This window comes from Oncorhynchus keta, chromosome 1 (assembly GCF_023373465.1).
Source record: "Oncorhynchus keta strain PuntledgeMale-10-30-2019 chromosome 1, Oket_V2, whole genome shotgun sequence".
In the NCBI taxonomy this organism is placed as follows: Eukaryota; Metazoa; Chordata; class Actinopteri; order Salmoniformes; family Salmonidae; genus Oncorhynchus; species Oncorhynchus keta.
The window spans coordinates 91,245,283-91,269,671 of NC_068421.1; the positions used below are offsets into that span (position 1 = coordinate 91,245,283).

The 24,389-nt window shown below is 47.7% G+C and overlaps 1 protein-coding gene across 1 annotated transcript in view; it reads right to left on the reverse strand.

Annotated features, from left to right (window-relative positions):
* Nucleotides 1-278: 278 nt before the first annotated feature.
* The window catches only part of LOC118377302 (insulin receptor-like), a 54,708-nt gene continuing 30,597 nt past the window's right edge, over nucleotides 279-24,389 (reverse strand). Inside the window, exon 2 of the mRNA XM_035764187.2 lies at nucleotides 279-1,321. Coding sequence (XP_035620080.1) covers nucleotides 750-1,321 — 572 coding nt within the window. The 3' untranslated portion in view covers nucleotides 279-749. The remainder of the gene's footprint in view (nucleotides 1,322-24,389) is intronic.

Consider the following 24,389-nt stretch of genomic DNA (forward strand, 5'->3'; position numbering starts at 1 on the left):
ATCCGTCATATAAACTGACTCACACACACACACTGATCCGTCATATAAACTGACTCACACACACACACACACACACTGATCCGTCATATAAACTGACTCACACACACACACACACACACTGATCCGTCACACTGAGAAGAGGGGATGACAGCAGAGGAGCGTCAAGGCTGCACCTTTCCACATCAAATGCATTTTCACCATCCAATGATAGTCTGCCTGATAACTTTAAATTGCAAACTAGGTATCCCCCCTCCTCCTCCTCTTCCCCGATGGGGAGTCGGCATAACCCGTGGCGTACTATAGAAAGAACAACGTTCCCTCGCTGTTATGAACATGATTCATCCGAATGAAATCGCTCTTCCATAATCGACCGTCTGCCGCTCTCTCATCCACCCTGAAAGCTAAACAGACAGACAGCTCCAGAGACGACGTGCTGCTTTACACGAGGTGAAATGACATATAGAGGAGAAGGTCAAGACATCCAGAGCCAGAGTCCAAGTTATCCTATAGGTAACAATATATAACCGGATATCAATCTACAAGTCGACATGGGGAACACGGATTCAATTGGATGAAAATGCCAAGCACGCCGGCGTGCACCTTCATAGATTCACATTATGCCAACTGAACATATGGCATGTATTAGGAATGGAACCAAAAGATAAAAACAGAGTGGGGCTACTAATGTTTGAGATATCAACATATCTATTCAGTACTCTGTACTGTGTGTTCTTTACCAGACGGAGAAACTAACAAATGTTTTTAAAAAAAGACTTACTTCTCTGGCAGTGGTTCTGAGTCCAGCAGCGCTCTCCAAATTGCCCGTTGATGGTGGTCTGTGGGCAGGTGGTCTTCCCCTGGGCCGTGCCCGGACACACGTCCCCACACTCCTGGTTGTTCTTATTGGACACGATGTAGTTGTCCTCCACCGTGTCCAGAATCTTGGACCAGTCCAGGGTAGAGAGGTAGCAGAGGTCCGGGTTCTTCTCCAACCTCACGGCTCCTCTAGTGATGTTCATGAGGCTGTGGAGCCCCAACTCCTTCAGGTGCACCATCTCAAACAGAACCAGGGCGTAGTTGAAGAACAGGTTGTTGCCTCGGATCACCGTCAGGTTGGGGAACAGGTCGCTGAGGGATTCCAGACCGTAGACCCTGAACAGGAGGAGGAAGTCGGTGACCACAGTCAGCTTAGGGTAGCTGATTCCCCTGAAGTCCTCAGTCTTGAACATGAGGAGGATCTTCAAGTGGCCCTCGATCACCGTGCAGTTCTCTAACAGCTGCAGGTTGGTCACGTTGTTACGGATGTCTTTACTCTGACAGACTGGAGAAAGGGAGAAGAGGAGACATGTCAGTAGCCATCTTGATAAGCACTTGGTTCATTGAATGACAGAAATGTAACTGATTCAAGACAAGAACATAAAAATAAGTTGCAGTAACGTCAGTTAGTGTTGGTTTTAAGACACACGGATGAGTGTAAAATTAAAAATTAAAAACACAAGCGGGAGATAGCGTCATTGCCTTCTCTCTTCCAGCTACAACCACGAAACACTAATATTTTACACACAAGAGAATCAAGCCATTCATCGGGTCGCTGCATTCTCTTAGATAGCAACTGTACAGCACCACTTGGTTTGGACTGGATTTCCCCTCAGTAATGTCACAGACTCATACCTGAAATGTGTGTTATTTCATAGTTTTGACGTCTTCACTATTATTCTACAATATATATATAAAATAGCAGAAATGTATGTATGCATGTCGGTCTCATATATATGTAAACAATCACATTTCTTTAATCTTCCTACCCCTCTTCCGCTCTACCACCCCTCTTCTAAACCCTACTCAGAGGCCTCTTCCTGCCCTGACATATTCAAGACATCCAGAGCCAGAGTCAAGTTCTCCTATAGGTAACAATATATAACCTGATATCCCTACCACCCCTAACCCCTGATTCCTTACCCTACCACCCCTTTCATTACCCTTACACCCCTCTTCCTTACCATTATGCCACCTGAACATTCATGTACCCTACCACCCCAAAATAAAAAACAGACCCCTACTTCCTTTGAGATATCAACCTCTATCTATTCAGTACTCTGTCTTCCTTACCCTTTACCACCCTCTTCCTTACCCTAGAACCTAAAAAATTTTTTAAAAAACCACTTACTTCTCTGGCACCCCTGGTTCTTACCCTAGCAGCGCTCTCCAAATTGCCCGTTGATGGTGGTCTGTGGGCAGGTGGTCTTCCCTCTTCCTTGCCCTACCACCCCTCCCCCCTACACCCCTGGTTCCTTACCACCCCTTGGACACCATGTTCCTTGTCCTCCACCCCTCTTCCAGAATCTTGGACCAGTCTTCAGGGTACCCCCTCTTCCTTACCCTACCAGACCCTCTTCTTCTCCAACCCTCTTCCTCCTCTAGTGATGTTCATGAGGCTACCCCCCTCTCCTTCAGGTGCACCATCTCAAACAGAACCAGGGCTTCCTTGACCCAGGTTGTTGCCTCGGATCACCACCCTCTCAGGTTGGGGAACAGGTCTTCTGAGGGACCAGACCGTAGACTTCCTGAACAGGAGGACCAACCCTCTTCCTTCAGCTACCAACCCTCTTCCTTACCCCTCTTCCTTACCCTGACTGATTCAACCTCAGTCTTGAACCTTCTTCAAGTGGCTTCGATCACCCTACCAACCCTGCAGGTTACCCTTGTTACGGATGTCTTTACTCTGACAGACTGGAGAAAGGGAGAAGACCAGACATGTTCAGTAGCCATCTTGATAAGCACTTGGTTCATTGAATGACCCTACCAAATGTAACTGATTCACCAGACCCTCTTCCTTAAGAACCCTAAAAATCCTTGCCCTACCACCCTTTGTTGGTTTTACCACCCCTCTTCCTGTAAAATTAAAAATTAAAAACCCTCTTCCTTCTCTCTTCCACCCTACCACCCTCTTCCTTACCCTACCAAACCCTCTTCCTTTTCTTCCTTACCAAGAGAATCCCATTCCACCCCTCTTCCTTATCGGGTCCTCTTCTCTTACCCTACCAACTACCCTACAGCACCACTTTTTGGACTGGATTTCCCCTCACCCTAATGTCACCAGACTCATACCTGAAATGTTGTTACCCATAGTTTTTACCCTACCGTCTTCACTATTATTCTACAATATACCCTATACCAGCAGAAATTATGTATGCCTACCACCCCTCTTCCTTACCCTACCAATCACCCTTTCCTTAAATGCATCTTCCCCCACCCCTCTTCCTTACCCTACCAACCCTCTTCCTTACCCTACCCCCCTCTTCCTTACCAACCCCCCTCTTCCTTACCCTACCAACCCTCTTCCTTACCCTACCAACCCTCTTCCTTACCCTACCACCCCTCTTCCTTACCCTACCACCCCTCTTCCTTACCCTTACCACCCCTCTTCCTTACCCTACCACCCCTCTTCCTTACCCTACCACCCCTCTTCCTTACCCTACCAACCCCTCTTCCTTACCCTACCACCCCTCTTCCTTACCCTACCACCCCTCTTCCTTACCCTACCACCCCTCTTCCTTACCCCTTACCACCCCCTCTTCCTTACCCTACCACCCCTCTTCCTTACCCTACCACCCCTCTTCCTTACCCTACCACCCCTCTTCCTTACCCTACCACCCCTCTTCCTTACCCTACCACCCCCCTTCCTTACCCTACCACCCCTCTTCCTTACCACCCCTCTTCCTTACCACCCCCTCTTCCTTACCCTACCCCCTCTTCCTTACCCTACCACCCCTCTTCCTTACCCTACCACCCCTCTTCCTTACCACCCCTCTTCCTTACCCTACCACCCCTCTTCCTTACCCTACCACCCCTCTTCCTTACCCTACCACCCCTCTTCCTTACCCTACCACCCCTCCCTTAATTGGAGTAAACTAGTGATAATGGTAATACTAGGAATAAAAAGCCTGGAAGGCAACTTTTCATAATCTATACTGGAAAAAAATTTGAACGCAACATTTCACAGACAGAATGAATATTTCACTCAAATTCTGTGCACAAATATGTTTACATCCCAGTTAGTGATCATTTCTCCTTTGCCAAGATAATCCATCCACTTGACAGGTGTGGCATATCAAGAAGCTGATTAAACAGCATGATCATTACACAGGTGCACCTTGTGTTGCGGACGAAAAAAAGGCCACCCTAAAATGTGAAGTTGTGTCACATTACGGTGACAACACAATGCCACAGATGTCTCAAGTTGAGTGTGCAATTGGCATGCTGACTGCAGGAATGTCCACTAGAGCTATTGCCAGATAATTAGATATTAATTTCTCTACTATAAGCCGCCTCTCCTACGGCATTTTAGAGAATGTGGCAGTACGTCCAACCAGCCTCACAACTGCAGACCATGTGTAACCACGCCAACCCAGTACCTACACATCTGGCTGCTTCACCTGCTGGGTTCGTCTGAGACCAGACACCTGAACAGCTGATGAAACTGCACAACCGAAGAATTTCTGCACAAACTGTCAGAAACCGTCTCAGGGAAGCACATCTGCGAGCTCATCGCCCTCACCGGGGTCTTGACCTGACTGCAGTTCAGCGCCGTAACTGACTTCAATGGGCAAATGTTAACCTTGAATGGCAACTGGCACACTGGAGAAGTGTCCTCTTCATGGATGATTCCTGTTTTCAACTGTACCGGGTAGATGGCAGACAGCGTGTATGGCGTCAAGTGGGCGAGCGGTTTGCTGATGTCAACGTTGTGACCAGAGTGCCCTATGGTGGCGGAGAGGTTATGGCATGGGCAGGCATAAGCTACAGACAACGAACAAAATGACATTTTATGGATGGCTATTTGAATGCACAGTGATACCGTGAGGAGATCCTCAAGCCTAATAACCTGCTGCCATCACATCACGTTTCAGCATGATAAATAAACCCACTTCTTCCATGGCCTGCACACTCACCAGACCTGTCAACCACTTGAGCATGTTCGGGATGCTCTGGATCGACGTGTTATCGACAGCGTGTCCCAGTTGCCACCACATATCCAGCTACGTCTCACAGCCGTTGAAGAGGAAGTGAGGCAACATTCCACAGGCCACAATCAACAGCCTGATCAACTCTAGGCGAAGGAGATGTGCCACGCTGCATGAGGTAAATGTTGGTCACACCAGATACTGTCTGGTTTTCTGATCCAAACCCCTGCCTTTTTTTTTTTTTTAAGGTTTCTGTGACCAACAGATGCATATCTGTATTCCCAGTCATGTGAAATCCATAGATTAGGGCCTAATGCATTGATTTCAATGGACTGATTTCCTTTATATGAACTGTAGTTCAGTAAATTGTTCAATGTTACATTGAGGTTTTTGTTCAGTGAGGTTGAGCTGAGCTGGGCACACTGTTGTGTTGATGGGGATGGAAGGAATGGAGAATTCATTATCACAGAAAGATTATCTTCAATGCATTGCACATTCGTGATATAACAATTGCCCACGAAGATGAAGACACTGATTCAAGGTGGTACACTATACACACACACACACACACCAGTACACCCACACCACCCCCTCTGTACACACCAGTAAGCAGACCCCCAGTACACCCACACCACCCCCTCTGTATACACCAGTAAGCAGACCCCCAGTACACCCACACCACCCCCTCCGTACACAAGTACACACCAGTAAGCAGACCCCCAGTACACACACACCCCCAACCCCAGTACACACATTCCCTCCAGTACACAAATCAAAATCAAATCAAATTTATTTATATAGCCCTTCGTACATCAGCTGATATCTCAAAGTGCTGTACAGAAACCCAGCCTAAAACCCCAAACAGCAAGCAATGCAGGTGTAGAAGCACGGTGGCTAGGAAAAACTCCCTAGAAAGGCCAAAACCTAGGAAGAAACCTAGAGAGGAACCAGAGTATGAGGGGTGGCCAGTCCTCTTCTGGCTGTGCCGGGTAGAGATTATAACAGAACATGGCCAAGATGTTCAAACGTTCATAGATGACCAGCAGGGTCAAATAATAATAATCACAGTGGTTGTCGAGGATGCAGCAAGTCAGCACCTCATGAGTAAATATCAGTTGGCTTTTCATAGCCGATCATTCAGAGTATCTCTACCGCTCCTGCTGTCTCTAGAGAGTTGAAAACAGCAGGTCTGGGACAGGTAGCACGTCCGGTGAACACCCCCCCCAGTACACACACACACCACAGTAAACCCACAAACGACAGTACATACCCCGGTACATACACCCCAGTACACACCAATAAGCAGACAACAGTACACCCACCCCAGTACACAACCACACCGCAGTACAGACATAAAATATACCCACACCCCGGTACAAAACACACACACAACCCAGTAAACCCACACAAACAACCCAGTAAACCCACACAAACACACACAACCCAGTAAACCCACACAAACACACACGACCCAGTAAACCCACACAAACACACACGACCCAGTAAACCCACACAAACACACACAACCCAGTAAACCCACAGACACACAACCCAGTAAACCCACACAAACACACACAACCCAGTAAACCCAGACACACAACCCAGTACACACACACCAGTACACACACCGCAGTACACACACACACCCCAGTAAAAACACAAACACACATACCCCAGTACACACTAAAACACACCCCAGTACAGACACACCACCCAGTAAACACACATACACACCGCAACACACAGCGCAGTACACACACACACACCACAGTACACACAGCGCAGTACACACCCCCCCACACACACAGAACACAGCCCCACACACAGACAGAACACAGCCCCACACACACACAGAACACACACCCATACCCCAGTACACATCCACCCACACCCCAATACACACCCACCCCAGTACAAAAACATACACACCCACCCCAGTACAAAAACACACACACACCCCAGTATACACCAGAACACACCCACCCACACCACAGTACACACAAACACCACCCAGTACACACACACCCACCCCAGTACACAAAGCCCCACACCCAAGTACACACACACACAGCTGACAGTACACACCCACCCCGGTACAAACACATACACACATACCGCAGTACACACCCCCCCACCCACACCAGTGAACACCACACACATACCGCAGTACACACACCCCACCCACCCACCAGTGAACACCCACACACACATACCGCAGTACACACACCACCCACCCACCAGTACACACCCCACCCACCAGTTCACACACACAAACACATATGCACACCCACCCACCAGTACACAACCACCCACCAGTACACACCCACACACACACACACACAGTGCACACACCCACCCACCCACCAGTACACACACACACACCCACCTACACCAGTACACCCACACCAGTACACACACCCACCCACCAGTACACACACACACACAAGTACACTCACCAGTACACACACACACCAGTACACACCCGTCCACCAGTACACATACACCAACCAGGACACACCCACACCAGTACGTACACACACCCACACACCAGTACGTACACACACCCACCAGTACACACCCACCCACCAGTACACACCCACACCTACCCACTAGTACACACACCCACCAGTAAAGTACACCCACATACACACACCAGTACACCCACACACACACGTACACACACACGTACCAGTACACACCCACCCACCAGTAAACACACACACCCACCTACCACACACACCCACCCACAGTACACACCCACACCTACCCACTAGTACACATCCAGGACACCCACATCAGTACGTACACACACCCACCAGTAAACACGTACCAGTACACACCCACCCACCAGTACACACACACACACAGGTACACACACCACACACACACACGCAGTACACACAAGTACACACACACAAGTACACACAGTACACACACACACAGCGTACACACACCACACACACCAGTACACACACACACACACACACACACCAGTACACACACACACCAGTACAGACCCACCCACACCCACCAGTACACACACACCCACCAGTACACACACACACAACACACACACACACACACACAAGTACACACACACACACACACACACACACACCCACCAGTACACACACACCAACACAGACCCACCCACACCCACCAGTACACACCCACCCACCAGTACACACCCACCCACCAGTACACACACACACACACCACACACACACACACACACAGTACACACACAGTACACACACACACACACAAGTACACACACACCAGTACACACACACCAGTACACACACACCACACCCACCAGTACACACATCCACCTACCAGTACACACACACCAGTACACACCACACACACACCCACCAGTAAACACACCACGTACCAGTACACACACAGTAAACACACACACACCCACCTACCAGTACACACACACACACCACACACACACACCAGTACACACACACCAGTACACACACACCCACCACACCAGTACACACCACTACACACCAGTACACACCACCACACACACACACCAGTACACACACACCACACCACACACAAGTACATACACACACAGTACACACACACACACACACAAGTACATACACACACACACACAGTACACACACACACACACAACCCACACACACACACACACACACACACACACACACACACACGTACACACACCAGTAAACACACACACGCACACCCACCCACCAGTACACACACACACCCACCAGTACACACACACACACCCACCCACCAGTACACACAAACACACACACACACACACACACACCAGTGCACACACCCACCCACCCACCAGTACACACACACACACACCACCTACACCAGTACACCCACACCAGTACACACACCCACCCACCAGTACACACACACACACAGTACACTCACCAGTACACACACACCAGTACACATACACCAACCAGGACACACCCACACCAGTACACACACCCACACACACCAGTACGTACACACACCCACCAGTACACACCCACCCACCAGTACACACCCACAACTACCACTAGTACACACCCCACCAGTACACACCCACCCACCAGTACACACCCACAACTACCCACTAGTACACACACCCACCAGTAAAGTACACCAGTACACCAGTACACCCACACCAGTACACACATGTACACACACGTACCAGTACACACCCACCCACCAGTAAACACACACACACCCACCTACCAGTACACACACCCACCCACCAGTACACACCCACACCTACCCACTAGTACACATCCAGGACACCCACATCAGTACACACACACCCACCAGTAAAGTGCACCCACGTACCAGTACACACCAGTACACACACACACACCAGTACACACACACAAGTACACACACACACGCACAAGTACACACACAGTACACACACACACACCAGTACACACACACACACACACACACACACACACACACACACACCAGACCCACCACACCCACCAGTACACACCCACCCACCAGTACACACACACACACACACACACACACCCCCACCAGTACACACACACCAAGTACACACACAAGTACACACACACACACACACACACACAGTACACACACACACACACACACAAGTACACACACACACCAGTACACACACACACACCCACCAGTAAACACACACCCACACCAGTACACACACCAGTACACACACACCACCAGTACACACACACACACACACACACACACTACACACACACACACAGACCCACCCACACCCACCAGTACACACCCACCCACCAGTACACACACACACACCACACACCCACCCACCAGTACACACACAAACACACACACCAGTACACACACACACACACAAGTACACACACACACACACACACACAAGTACACACACACACACACACAAGTACACACACACACACAGTACACACACACACACACACACAAGTACACACACACACACACACACACACCAGTACACACACACACACACCCACCAGTACACACACACACACACACAGTACACACACACCCACCCACCCACCAGTACACACACACACACAGTACACACACACACACAAGTACACACACACACACAGTACACACACACACACCCACCAGTACACACACACACACAAGTACACACACACACCACTACACACACACACACCACACACACACACAAGTACACACACACACACACACACACACACACACACACACACACACACACACACACACACACACACACACGCACGCACACGCACGCACACGCACACACGTACACACACGTACACACCCACCCACCAGTACACACACACACACCAACACAGACCCACCCACACCCACCAGTACACACCCACCCACCAGTACACACCCACCCACCAGTACACACCCACCCACCAGTACACACACACACACACACACAAGTACACACACAAGTACACACACACACAGAACACACACCAGTACACACACACCCACCCACCAGTACACACATCCACCTACCAGTACACCCACCCACACCAGTACACACCACACACACACCCACCAGTAAAGTACACCCACGTACCAGTACACACACCAGTAAACACACACACACCCACCTACCAGTACACACACACACACCAGTACACACACACACACACACACACCAGTACACACACACCAGTACACACACACCAGTACACACACACACACCAGTACACACACACACACCAGTACACACACACACACACCAGTACACACACACACCAGTACACACACACACACACCAGTACATACACTGAACCACACATGTCACACCAGTACATACACACACACATGAACCACACATGTACATACACACATACACACTGAACCACACACACACACACACACACATATCACACACACACGTGAACCACACCAGTAAACACACAGGGGGATATCAGGACTGAACCACACCAGTACACACACACCCCACCAGGATATCACACCACTGAACCACAATCAGTACACACACCACCAACACAGACCCACCACACCCACTGAACCACACACCAGTACACACACCAGGGGATACCAGTACTGAACCACCTAATGTCACCCACCCACATCAGGACTGAACCACCCACCAGTACACACCACCCACCAGGATATCACCCACACTGAACCACAACACACCAGGGGTACACACACCCACCAGTAAAGTACACCACGTACCAGTACACACCCACCCACCAGGGGGATATCACACCCACCTGAACCACAACACCCACACCAGGGGATACACCCACCCACTGAACCCCACCCACCAGTACACACCCACCCACCAGTACACACACCACAACACCCACACACAAGTACACACACATACACACCAGTACACACCACCAGTACACACCTACACACCCACCAGTATCACACCTACAACCCACCAGTACACACACACCCACCAGTATCACACACTGAACCACACACACACACCCACCAGTACATATCAGGACACAACCACAATACACGACCAGTACATACACAGTACTGAACCACAAGTACACACCCACACCATATCACACCCAACCAGTACACACCCACACCAGGGGGATACCAGGACTGAACCACAAGTACACACACACAGGGGATACACACACGTACACCACACACGTACACACACACACACGTACACACACACACACATGTCACCCACCACTACATACCACCCACCACTGAACCACAATGTACCAACCCACCATACACACTGTGGGTCCCCCAAAACACTTTGCCTGACCCCAAAACACACACACACACCGCCCAAACACACACACACACACAAAACACACACAAATTAGTGGATTCTTTTAACACCACACCACCGTTACCCCCCACACACACACACATAAAATCACCCCACCACACCGCCATGCAATCTCCATAGACAAACATTGGCAGTTACTGAAGAGCTCAGTGACTTTCAACGTGGCACCCGTCATAGGATGCCACTTTTCCTACAAGTCAGTTGGTAAAATGTTTGCCCTGCTCGAGTTACCCCGGTCAACTGTGAGCACTGTTATTGTAAAGTGGAAACGTCTAGGAGCAACAACGGCTCAGTCGAGATGTGGTAGGCCACACAAGTTCACAGAACGGAACCACCGAGTGCCGAAGCGCATTACAAATCGTGTGTCCTCGGTTGCAACACTCACTACTAAGTTCCAAACTGCCTCTAGAAGCAACGTCAGCACAATAACTTACTGTCGGGCAGCCGCGCACACAAGCCTAAGATCATCACGCGCGATACCAAGCGACGGCTGTAGTGGTGTAAAAGCTCGCCACCATTGGACTGGAGCTCAGCAGTGACGTGGCAACAATGCGGAACTGCTTTTCATTTAGGAGAGAAAGAATGAGCCAGCGACTGTACGATATATAAACAAATAATTACCTGGACAAAGGAACATAAACTGAATCAAGTACAGCCCTCAAAAGAAAAAAACACAGGCATCAAATACACCTGTAACAGGCAGCATGCCGACCTGTTCCCTGTGGACGACAACCAAGAAAATGAAAGGGATTAAATATCACTACTACCCATCATGCATTTGACCAATGCTAAACAGCCACATCACATCAGGTTCAATTAACATGCAATAGCATGAATTTCAATATTCATCCTCAGATGATAAAATGTACATGAATAACCTTACAGCACACTTTCAATGAAGGTGCAAACATTAGCATAAATACACTTAGGGATATGATCATATATATATATATATGAGTTACTACTGCATTACATGTCAATGAAAAACCATGCGCTCAACGCACCCACTGTTTTGACAGTCAAACGCTAACCAGGAAATGGGCAGATACAATAACAAGGAAGACTATATTAATAATTTATTTTAGCTCGACTTTAATGCTGTAATAGTTAAATAAATATGATCACATTTTAGTTTAGTTTAATAGGACAAAGAACTATACCTGGCAAAGCACAACAAATGGTTTTAGGCGCAAAAAAAAAAATTGCCGGCGACGCACAACAAGCTCACGTTTTATTCTCATTACAGGTTCAGGGCCAGAATGACAGATTTGTACCTTGTCAGCTCGGGGATTCGAACTTGCAACCATCCAATATTGAATTTAAGCCTTTAAAAAAATATCTATATATTTTATTTTACTAGGCAAGTCAGTTAAGAACAAATTCTTATTTTCAATGACTGCCTAGGAACAGTGGCAGAACGAAAGATTTGTACCTTTTCAGCTCGGGGATTCGAACTTGCAACCTTTCGGTTACTAGTCCAATGCTCTAACCACTAGGCTACGCTGCCGCCCCATTACAGGTCATCTAAAATAAATGTTCTAATCTGGTCATTTCCGGTATATTATAACTTTGTACAGCGGGAAGCCTACACTACGGTACGCGCAGGGAGCCAAAAACAACTCAATGAATCATTTTTTAAAAACTACAAAACCAATTTCAGCTTTTATTTGCAACACAGAGACAAAGATGTCCTGAATTATTTATTTTTTTATAAAAAAATTAACTCACTTTTTAGCTTTCATTTTTTTCCAGGGGTAGTGGGGTGTCACAACTCAGACAGACAAACAGGCCGTAAGTCCATTAGAAAGAAGAGACGTTAGCTGTTATATAAACTATACAGTCAATGGCACGCCAGTCACATGTAAACGTGCAGAGCACGCTGCTTGCCCTCTGACTAACTTCCCAGGCTTAATTGCACAAACGCAAAAATGGTGGCAAGAACCCCCCTCGCATTACATTTACAGAAAGCTGTGTTTTCCACAAGTACATATAGTAGCCAGCCAAATAGGAAAAAGTATCTGAAAGACAGAAATGATTGAATAGTATCGATATTTCCTTCGAGGATTGGAAACATTTGTTCTGGTATTGTTGAGAAGTACATGCTTTTAAAAAAGTGAATTAATGAAAATGTGGTTTTGGATATTGTCTAGACTTATTTGATCAGGAATATTTTCGAAGAAGAGAACAAACCTTTTTTTTTAATTCTTCAGAGTTAACCTCACTAGGGTAGGGGGCAGTATTTTCACGTCCGGATGAAAAGCGTGCCCAGAGTAAACTGCCTGCTACTCAGGCCCAGAGGCTAGGATAAGCATATTAGTTTATTTGGATAGAAAACACTGAAGTTTCTAAAACTGTTTGAATGATGTCTGTAAGTATAACAGAACTCATATGGCAGGCGAAAACCTGAGAAAAATCCAACCAGGAAGTGGGAAATATGAGGTTTGTCATTTTTCAAGTGATTGCCTATCCAATATACTGTGTCTATGCGGTTTGTCTATGGGCTGTATGGGTTTCTGTGGCTAGGCGCTGACCTCACATAATCGCAAAGTGAGCTTTCGCCATAAAGCCTTTTTTGAAATCTGACACAGCAGTTGCATTTAGGAGAAGTTTATCTTTAAATGTATGTTAAACACTTGTATCTTAGATCAATGTTTATGATGTGCCATCTGATGAAGATCAAAGGTTAGTGTTTAATTTAAATCGCTATTTCTGACTTTTGTGAGCCCTCTCCTTGGCTGGAAAATGGCTGTATGGTTTTCTGTGACCAGGCGCTGACCTAACATAAATTGCCTGGTGTGCTTTCGCAGTAAAGCCTTTTTGAAATCGGACACTGTGGCTGGATTTACAAGAAGTTTATCTTTAAAATGGTGTATAATATTGGTATGTTTGAGGATTTTTAATTATGGGATTTCTGTTGTTTTGAATTTGGTGCCCTGCAATTTCACTGGCTGTTGTCGAGGTGGGACGCTACCGTCCCACTTGTACCAGAGAGGTTAATCTAAATATCATAATAAATAAATAGAAATACCCACCAAAATACATAATTTATGAATGTATTGTGCAATGCGTTTCTATTGGCTATAGTAGGCGGCAGGGTAGCCTAGTGGTTAGAGCGTTGGACTAGTAACCGAAAGGTTGCAAGTTCAAATCCCCGAGCTGAGAAGGTACAAATCTTTCGTTCTGCCCCTGAACAGGCAGTTAACCCACTGTTCCTAGGCAGTCATTGAAAATAAGAATTTGTTCTTAACTGACTTGCCTAGTAAAATAAAATAAATATATTTTTTTTTAAATAGTAGTAAAGGCTTAAATTCAATATTGTATTTTTTTTTTTAATATACCTAAAAAGAGGTCCTAAAATGTTTTATCAAACAGATAAATGATCCATGGTATGACCATCTAAATAAATATTTTTTTTTAAACATATGTTAGCTTGCTGTCGTCTCTCTGGTCATGGTTTTAAGTTATGAAATCTCCTGTCGGCTGGTATCAAACTTTGCTGTGGGGTTCCTGGAAGCTGTAGTAGGCGCAGTGATTTTAGCTTTCAAATGGGCCAGCGCAGCAGGCTTACTTACATGGAGCGTCCCCTGAGAGACTTTGGGTTAGTTCAGCCGAAGATGTTAAGTTAAAAAAACATTATTATTATTATAATTTTTTAACTCTGCTGCTTTTAGGTAGCAACGGGTCACGCCGTTATCGTTCTAGGTGATCACTACCTACACGGGACTTTCTCGGTCAGAATTCAGTTCTGAATCCCATTTCAGCAGGAATACAGGACACGGGTGAAGAATTTCCATTCAGGATTTACCACCATGTTTAACCATCATCAGTATAACCGTCAGCCAGAGCTGTGGAAGCACAATAACACCAGAGTTTTTACATTAACGTAAAACACTGGTATGAGGTTAGGTCTATGTGGAAATGGACCATATTAAGGGCCGTGAACTGAGCATAAGCTGGGATGCCACCGGCAGAGACTCCCGTCACATATACACACACCCCCCAGAGAGAGAGCGCGAGAGAGCGAGAGAGCGAGAGAGCGAGAGAGCGAGAGAGCGAGAGAAAGACAGATTTGGAGGATGGATGAGACGTTTCAGAAAATCGCAGCGAGTCTATTTAAATAAAAAGTTGGAACTTGAAATGTAAATGTCACATTGCCAATACACCTACATTACAATTTTATTTTTGCAACCACCCGTGGTAGTCAGATATATTAGGTCTACAGCCCACAAGATTGAACAATCTATTGGGATTAGCAAGAACAATTTACTCAAATCTGCCTAATATCTCATATTTTAGTGGGCGGCCATTAGAAAACATGGTGCTAAAAAAAATCCTTGTTAGTGATAGGAGGGCCTGATAATCTTACCCTAGTTGTCATAGTAACACATCTAGTCAGACCCACGGGCAAGGAGGCAACACTAGTTGAAACACGAGGACTATCAACAGTAACAGTTACTTCAGCTACTGAATGAAACACAACTAGAAACAGTAACAGGTACTTCAGCTACTGAATGAAACACGAGGACTATCAACAGTAACAGTTACTTCAGCTACTGAATGAAACACGAGGACTAGAAACAGTAACAGTTACTTCAGCTACTGAATGAAACACGAGGACTAGAAACAGTAACAGTTACTTCAGCTACTGAATGAAACACGAGGACTATCAACAGTAACAGTTACTTCAGCTACTGAATAAAACACGAGGACTATTTACAGTAACTTCAACTACTGAATGAAACACGAGGACTATCAACAGTAACAGTAACTTCAACTACTGAATGAAACACGAGGACTATTTACAGTAACTTCAACTACTGAATGAAACACAACTATTAACAGTAACTTCAACTACTGAATGAAACACGAGGACTATCAACAGTAACAGTAACTTCAACTACTGAATGAAACACGAGGACTATCAACAGTAACAGTAACTTCAACTACTGAATGAAACACGAGGACTATTTACAGTAACTTCAACTACTGAATGAAACACGAGGACTATTAACAGTAACTTCAACTACTGAATGAAACACGAGGACTATTAACAGTAACTTCAACTACTGAATGAAACACGAGGACTATCAACAGTAACAGTAACTTCAACTACTGAATGAAACACGAGGACTATTTACAGTAACTTCAGCTACTGAATGAAACACGAGGACTATTAACAGTAACAGTAACTTCAACTACTGAATGAAACACGAGGACTATTAACAGTAACTTCAACTACTGAATGAAACACGAGGACTATCAACAGTAACTTCAACTACTGAATGAAACACGAGGACTATTTACAGTAACTTCAACTACTGAATGAAACACGAGGACTATTTACAGTAACTTCAACTACTGAATGAAACACGAGGACTATTAACAGTAACTTCAACTACTGAATGAAACACGAGGACTATCAACAGTAACAGTAACTTCAACTACTGAATGAAACACGAGGACTATTTACAGTAACTTCAGCTACTGAATGAAACACGAGGACTATTAACAGTAACAGTAACTTCAACTACTGAATGAAACACGAGGACTATTAACAGTAACTTCAACTACTGAATGAAACACGAGGACTATCAACAGTAACTTCAACTACTGAATGAAACACGAGGACTATTTACAGTAACTTCAACTACTGAATGAAACACGAGGACTATTAACAGTAACTTCAACTACTGAATGAAACACGAGGACTATCAACAGTAACAGTAACTTCAACTACTGAATGAAACACGAGGACTATTTACAGTAACTTCAGCTACTGAATGAAACACGAGGACTATTAACAGTAACAGTAACTTCAACTACTGAATGAAACACGAGGACTATCAACAGTAACAGTAACTTCAACTACTGAATGAAACACGAGGACTATCAACAGTAACAGTAACTTCAACTACTGAATGAAACACGAGGACTATCAACAGTAACAGTAACTTCAACTACTGAATGAAACACGAGGACTATCAACAGTAACAGTAACTTCAACTACTGAATGAAACACGAGGACTATCAACAGTAACAGTAACTTCAACTACTGAATGAAACACGAGGACTATCAACAGTAACAGTAACTTCAACTACTGAATGAAACACGAGGACTATCAACAGTAACAGTAACTTCAACTACTGAATGAAACACGAGGACTATTAACAGTAACTTCAGCTACTGAATGAAACACGAGGACTATCAACAGTAACAGTAACTTCAACTACTGAATGAAACACGAGGACTATCAACAGTAACAGTAACTTCAACTACTGAATGAAACACGAGGACTATCAACAGTAACAGTAACTTCAACTACTGAATGAAACACGAGGACTATCAACAGTAACAGTAACTTCAACTACTGAATGAAACACGAGGACTATTAACAGTAACTTCAGCTACTGAATGAAACACGAGGACTATTAACAGTAACTTCAGCTACTGAATGAAACACGAGGACTATCAACAGTAACAGTTACTTCAACTACTGAATGAAACACGACTAGAAACAGTAACAGTTACTTCAGCTACTGAATGAAACACGAGGACTATCAACAGTCACATGTGAAAATGAATTGACAGAAAAAATGGTTGTTTTTCTGACAACGCTGTTCCCAAAGATGACTGATGGTAAAGACAGCCTATCTCCTATCACAGTAAGTTTATTGGCTACTTGTTATGGAGTCTTGAGAGGAACATGACCTCTGCTCTGCCGAGACTGATTGAGCAACACAAAATGTGTCTTGTTTTTAACCTGACAGGCCGGGAAAGTGTGTGGGGGGGTTTAGAGAGAGGGAACGAGGAAGTTTAGAATGTTTTGCGGTGAGGCAGCTGAAGGGGGAACTGTCACTTTAAAACAATGACAACCTCCAACCAACCAGCATTAGGAAACTTGGGAAAGTCCAGGGAGAGAGGAGAGCCCCTCTGTAACTGGGAAGGGAGAGCTCCTCTGTAACCGGGAAGGGAGAGAGGAGAGCTCCTCTGTAACCGGGAAGGGAGAGAGGAGAGCCCCTCTGTAACCGGGAAGGGAGAGAGGAGAGCCCCTCTGTAACCGGGAAGGGAGAGAGGAGAGCCCCTCTGTAACCGGGAAGGGAGAGAGGAGAGCCCCTCTGTAACCGGGAAGGGAGAGAGGAGAGCCCCTCTGTAACCGGGAAGGGAGAGAGGAGAGCCCCTCTGTAACCGGGAAGGGAGAGAGGAGAGCCCCTCTGTAACCGGGAAGGGAGAGAGGAGAGCTCCTCTGTAACCGGGAAGGGAGAGGGAGAGCCCCTCTGTAACCGGGAAGGGAGAGAGGGGGAGGGAGCCCCTCTGTAACCGGGAAGGGAGAGAGGAGAGCCCCTCTGTAACCGGGAAGGGAAGGGAGAGCTCCTCTGTAGGGAAGGAGAGCTCCTCTGTAACCGGGAAGAGAGAGGAGAGCCCCTCTGTAACCGGGAAGGGAGAGAGGAGAGCCCCTCTTTAACCGGGAAGAGAGAGAGGAGAGCTCCTCTGTAACCGGGAAGGGAGAGAGGAGAGCTCCTCTGTAACCGGGAAGGGAGAGAGGAGAGCTCCTCTGTAACCGGGAAGGGAGAGAGGAGAGCTCCTCTGTAACCGGGAAGGGAGAGAGGAGAGCTCCTCTGTAAACCCCAGTAGGGCTGAAGTAAGGGCTGCAGGACGGTTGGGGATCACATGCATGAATGGAAGTCCCTATAGCCTGCTGTTTACATAAGCACATACACACAAACCCTAATTGAAGGGCTGGGGCGGGTTCCCTATTCCAAATCAAACCACAGGTTTTCAATGGCTTCAAGTCCGGAGACAGATGGACAATGCAAAATGTAGATTTGTATTTCTTTGTGGATTTTGATGTGTGCTTGCAGTTATTGTCTTGCTGGAAGATCCAAAGTTTCAACTTCCTGCCAGAGGCAACCAGGTATTTGCCAAAAATGTCCTGGTACTTGGTAAAGTTCATGATGCCATTGACCTTCACAAGGGGCCCAAGGACCAATGGAAGAAACATAGTCTCTTAACGTCAAAGATATATTTCACTGTAGGTAGGTAGGTTATTTTCTGCATACGTTTCTGTTTTTCGATGCCAAACCAACCGTTGGTATGTGTGTGGCCAAAATAACTCTTATGTCATCGGACCATAACGCCGCTTCCAACCCAAGCACCAAATACCATTTAGCAAACTGCAGGCGGTGCCATGGTCAGATGACCACGCCCACCAGCGGTGCCATGGTCAGATGACCACGCCCACCAGCGGTGCCATGGTCAGATGACCACGCCCACCAGCGGTGCCATGGTCAGATGACCACGCCCACCAGCGGTGCCATGGTCAGATGACCACGCCCACCAGCGGTGCCATGGTCAGATGACCACGCCCACCAGCGGTGCCATGGTCAGATGACCACGCCCACCAGCGGTGCCATGGTCAGATGACCACGCCCACCAGCGGTGCTATGGTCAGATGACCACGCCCACCAGCGGTGCTATGGTCAGATGACCACGCCCACCAGCGGTGCCATGGTCAGATGACCACGCCCACCAGCGGTGGGTTTGGCGGTGAAAAGAAACACATTATTGTAGTGGACCAGTGAAACGCCAAGGCGTGGCTTTTAAATTTTAAAAAAATGTACCCAAAGTAATTACATGCGAGGCATTTCAAATCAACCAAGGGATGAAAATAACATTCAGAAAGACAAGGGGACAGGCTGCAGACAGTAGGAACCAACTGTTATATAAATAGAAACACACACACACACGGGCAAAACAAGACAATTGTTGCATCAACTTGCCCTACAGTAAGGAGTTCGCTGCATAAAACAAAATGGTGATCTAGCAAACAAGCTAACTAAACAGATACACTGGGGGGGTCTGATCAAACCGCAGACAAACAACACTCCCAGACACCTCTGCCCGGCCCACTCCCAGACACCTCTGCCCGGCCCACTCCCAGACACCCCTGCCCGGCCCACTCCCAGACACCTCTGCCCGGCCCACTCCCAGACACCTCTGCCCGGCCCACTCCCAGACACCTCTGCCCGGCCCACTCCCAGACACCTCTGCCCGGCCCACTCCCAGACACCTCTGCCCGGCCCACTCCCAGACACCCCTGCCCGGCCCACTCCCAGACACCCCTGCCCGGCCCACTCCCAGACACCCCTGCCCGGCCCACTCCCAGACACCTCTGCCCGGCCCACTCCCAGACACCTCTGCCCGGCCCACTCCCAGACACCTCTGCCCGGCCCACTCCCAGACACCTCTGCCCGGCCCACTCCCAGACACCTCTGCCCGGCCCACTCCCAGACACCTCTGCCCGGCCCACTCCCAGACACCTCTGCCCGGCCCACTCCCAGACACCTCTGCCCGGCCCACTCCCAGACACCTCTGCCCGGCCCACTCCCAGACACCTCTGCCCGGCCCACTCCCAGACACCTCTGCCCGGCCCACTCCCAGACACCTCTGCCCGGCCCACTCCCAGACACCTCTGCCCGGCCCACTCCCAGACACCTCTGCCCGGCCCACTCCCAGACACCTCTGCCCAGCCCACTCCCAGACACCTCTGCCCAGCCCACTCCCAGACACCTCTGCCCAGCCCACTCCCAGACACCTCTGCCCGGCCATCCAACAACAAAGAAAGAAGAGGAAGCCAGGCTCCCAGATGAGAGGCAAGCACACAGAGGGAAACAGCAGTCAGATATTGAGGTGGGGGAACAGGACAGAGGCAGCAGGATTACCATAGAAACCAACAGAGTGAGGCAGCAGGATTACCATAGAAACCAACAGAGCGAGGCAGCAGGATTCTTTTACATAGAGAGGCAGCAGATTTCAACTCTCCAGGAGTGACCTTCCCTACACCAGATGATGCTCGAAGAAGAAAAAATAGGTCTTTCTGTCTGTCTTGTCTTGGAGGTATTCTGGAGGATAAAAACCCTTTTGTCATAATTCCTTAGTTCCTTTTGACTATAGACAACTCACACAGTAACAGACAGTATTCTCAGCTGTCTCTTCTTCAGCATGCAGCTGAGTATTAATGCAGTGCTGATTTTATTACAACAACGTCCAGATCCAACCAGAAAAATAGCTCCTCAATTCTCTGCGGAGAACAACAACATAAAAACACAGTCTGGAAGCCGGACACAAAACTCATAAACCAGGTCCTGCTCCAAACAAATAAGAAAAGAAAGAGAACTCCAGGAAACGGCGTTCCTCAAAATAGCAGGAGGAGTTTGGAGGAAGAGTAAAGAGGAAGACTATGAAACGGGAGCATGTAAGGAACAGCAGACTGGGTCTAAAATATCGCCCTGTGTTAGAAGACAGATGCACACCGAGGGTAACTTTAAAAACAGAAAACATGTCATGCACATAACTTAAACCCGGACGAGAAGCAACAAGCAGCATCGACGAGGACGAATGACAAGAGAAACACAGGGACGATATTACATTTACATTTACATTTAAGTCATTTAGCAGACGCTCTTATCCAGAGCGACTTACAATATTACACAAAGCATCTGGGCCCAGGGACACAACCACCCCCACAAACCAGAGATATGCTGCTGCTTCTAGTGGTACTACACCCGCTCTCCCAGCCCAGCCAGAAACAGATGGGTATCGCTATCTAAACCATTTAGCCATTACCTCTCAACTTTTTGCCAAAGCCTTGGGAAGATCCTGCCAATAGAACTAGCCGCCATGTGTACAATACGCCATAAATCAGGAGAGAACGATATCTAGAAACGACTTTCTGAAACAAAACCATTCCTCTGATGACGGGGTCGAGCAATGCGGTTGATGGCCTTAGATGCTCCTATTAAACCCTCTGGATGGAGAGATGGAACGAAGGAGGGAAGACCGTCAGCAGAGAGATGGAACCAAGGAGGGAAGACCGTCAGCAGAGAGATGGAACCAAAGAGGGAAGACCATCAGCAGAGAGATGGAACCAAAGAGGGAAGACCATCAGCAGAGAGATGGAACCAAGGAGGGAAGACCATCAGCAGAGAGATGGAACCAAGGAGGGAAGACCATCAGCAGAGAGATGGAACCAAAGAGGGAAGACCATCAGCAGAGAGATGGAACCAAAGAGGGAAGACCATCAGCAGAGAGATGGAACCAAAGAGGGAAGACCGTCAGCAGAGAGATGGAACCAAGGAGGGAAGACCATCAGCAGAGAGATGGAACCAAAGAGGGAAGACCGTCAGCAGAGAGATGGAACCAAGGAGGGACGACCGTCAGCAGAGAGATGGAACCAAAGAGGGAAGACCATCAGCAGAGAGATGCAGCCAAAGAGGGAAGACCATCAGCAGAGAGATGGAAGCAAGGAGGGAAGACCATCAGCAGAGAGATGGAACCAAAGAGGGAAGACCATCAGCAGAGAGATGGAACCAAAGAGGGAAGACCGTCAGCAGAGAGATGGAACCAAAGAGGGAAGACCGTCAGCAGAGAGATGGAACCAAAGAGGGAAGACCATCAGCAGAGAGATGGAACCAAAGAGGGAAGACCATCAGCAGAGAGATGGAACCAAAGAGGGAAGACCATCAGCAGAGAGATGGAACCAAAGAGGGAAGACCATCAGCAGAGAGATGGAACCAAGGAGGGAAGACCGTCAGCAGAGAGATGGAACCAAAGAGGGAAGACCATCAGCAGAGAGATGGAACCAAGGAGCGAAGACCGTCAGCAGAGAGATGGAACCAAGGAGGGAAGACCATCAGCAGAGAGATGGAACCAAAGAGGGAAGACCGTCAGCAGAGAGATGGAACCAAAGAGGGAAGACCGTCAGCAGAGAGATGGAACCAAGGAGGGAAGACCGTCAGCAGAGAGATGGAACCAAGGAGGGAAGACCATCAGCAGAGAGATGGAACCAAGGAGGGAAGACCATCAGCAGAGAGATGGAACCAAGGAGGGAAGACCATCAGCAGAGAGATGGAACCAAAGAGGGAAGACCGTCAGCAGAGAGATGGAACCAAAGAGGGAAGACCATCAGCAGAGAGATGGAACCAAGGAGGGAAGACCATCAGCAGAGAGATGGAACCAAGGAGCGAAGACCATCAGCAGAGAGATGGAACCAAAGAGGGAAGACCATCAGCAGAGAGATGGAACCAAAGAGGGAAGACCATCAGCAGAGAGATGGAACCAAGGAGGGAAGACCATCAGCAGAGAGATGGAACCAAGGAGGGAAGACCATCAGCAGAGAGATGGAACCAAGGAGGGAAGACCATCAGCAGAGAGATGGAACCAAGGAGGGAAGACCGTCAGCAGAGAGATGGAACCAAAGAGGGAAGACCATCAGCAGAGAGATGGAACCAAGGAGGGAAGACCATCAGCAGAGAGATGGAACCAAAGAGGGAAGACCATCAGCAGAGAGATGGAACCAAAGAGGGAAGACCATCAGCAGAGAGATGGAACCAAAGAGGGAAGACCATCAGCAGAGAGATGGAACCAAGGAGGGAAGACCATCAGCAGAGAGATGGAACCAAAGAGCGAAGACCGTCAGCAGAGAGATGGAACCAAGGAGGGAAGACCATCAGCAGAGAGATGGAACCAAGGAGGGAAGACCATCAGCAGAGAGATGGAGCCAAAGAGGGAAGACCATCAGCAGAGAGATGCAGCCAAAGAGGGAAGACCA